The 1,373-nt window shown below is 63.7% G+C and overlaps 1 protein-coding gene across 1 annotated transcript in view; it reads left to right on the forward strand.

Moving 5' to 3' along the window:
- Positions 1-999, forward strand: part of LOC105991555 — a 4,014-nt gene extending 3,015 nt beyond the window's left edge. The window contains exons 3-4 of the mRNA XM_013024207.1: positions 203-418; positions 532-999. Coding sequence (XP_012879661.1) covers positions 203-418; positions 532-999 — 684 coding nt within the window. The remainder of the gene's footprint in view (positions 1-202; positions 419-531) is intronic.
- The last annotated feature ends 374 nt before the right edge of the window (positions 1,000-1,373 follow it).

Consider the following 1,373-nt stretch of genomic DNA (forward strand, 5'->3'; position numbering starts at 1 on the left):
TAGACTCCGGCTCCTCCAGGGGCTGATGGACTGATGGGTCAAGCACCAGCTGCTCTTTCTGTTGGGTGAGCCGCCCCCAGGCCTTGCGGGGAGAGAGGCTCTGTGGGAACAAGAGGGACCCCGAGGAGCCGTGTTAGCTGGCGCACGGTACATCCTCCCCGCCTCATCCCCAGGTGCCCAGCCCGTCCCCTCTTCCCCTCAGTGGGCAGCGGATGGCGAGAGAGGCCAGCCCCTCACCTTCACCCACCAGCACTGGTGGGGGACAGAGTGGAGGGAGCCGGGATCGGTGCGCACCACCCTCTCCTACGCCTTCCCGCAGCAGGGATCGGTGCGCACCACCCTCTCCTACGCCTTCCCGCAGCAGGGATCGGTGCGCACCACCCTCTCCTACGCCTTCGGAGCAGCGGAGTCGTGTTCAGTGGGGCTGGTGGACGCGTCCTGGGGAGCCTCGTCGGACTCTGGGTGTGGGGACGCACTCCGCGGCCGTTCACAGTCCAGGATCGCATTTTATCTTTTTCTGTAACGTGGCAGTCACGGCTCAGAGAGCTGGAACAACTCCAAGAAGTGGGGTCGGCTCTTCCTCGGCCCCTCGGGAAGGCGCGGAACGTCCTGTACGTGGAGCCGCAGGGCCGCACCGGGCCCAAGTCCGGCTGTGGCTCCGGGACACGGTTCTGGTCGCGAACCCGCGAGGACGCGCGCTTGGCCCGTTGGGCACGCCGGCCGCCAGGGGGCGCGCCGCGGCCACCGAAGGCTTTTGTCCCCAAGCGCCGAGGACGCTCAGGTTCCCTGGGGAACCTCCCTGCAGCCCCGCGCCCGCCCGGGACTGTGGACTCACTGCAGCGCCGGCGGGATGGAGCGGGGAACTTTGCGTCTGGAACTGGGGCTCGCAGCCGTGGAATAATAAAAGCAAGCTGCCTGCGCCCACATCCAGAGGCGCGGGGCCAGGGCGGGATTTGTGGGCTGGGCCGGTCCCGGGGTGCGGCTGAATTTGCCGTGTAGATGATCTGCGCTGAGGTTCCCGCCACAGCCTGTGCGCCTGTCACTCTCTGAGTGTGCACAGACGTCCCAGTGGGCACAGTCTCCAGCTCTGCCCTCCTGAAGCCGGGATCTACCACCTGGAAAGGACTCTCTGTAGAGACATCGTGATAACAAATCAATGACACAGGCATGGACAAAACCGGAAAACGCTTTCCAGTCCTCCTCATGGGATCGTAGGCCAGACTCTTGCAGCAACGTTTCCCGTTTAGGATTACCTTCAGAATCGCTTCCCCCAGGCACCCATGCGGGCACAAATCATCTTCTTGGAAAGAGTCTAGTTTAGCAAGACCATATAGTTTTCAAAGAAGCGAAGCCCCTGGAAGTCTTAGCCCTGT

Source organism: Dipodomys ordii, unplaced genomic scaffold, assembly GCF_000151885.1.
Source record: "Dipodomys ordii isolate 6190 unplaced genomic scaffold, Dord_2.0 Scaffold74, whole genome shotgun sequence".
NCBI lineage: Eukaryota > Metazoa > Chordata > Mammalia > Rodentia > Heteromyidae > Dipodomys > Dipodomys ordii.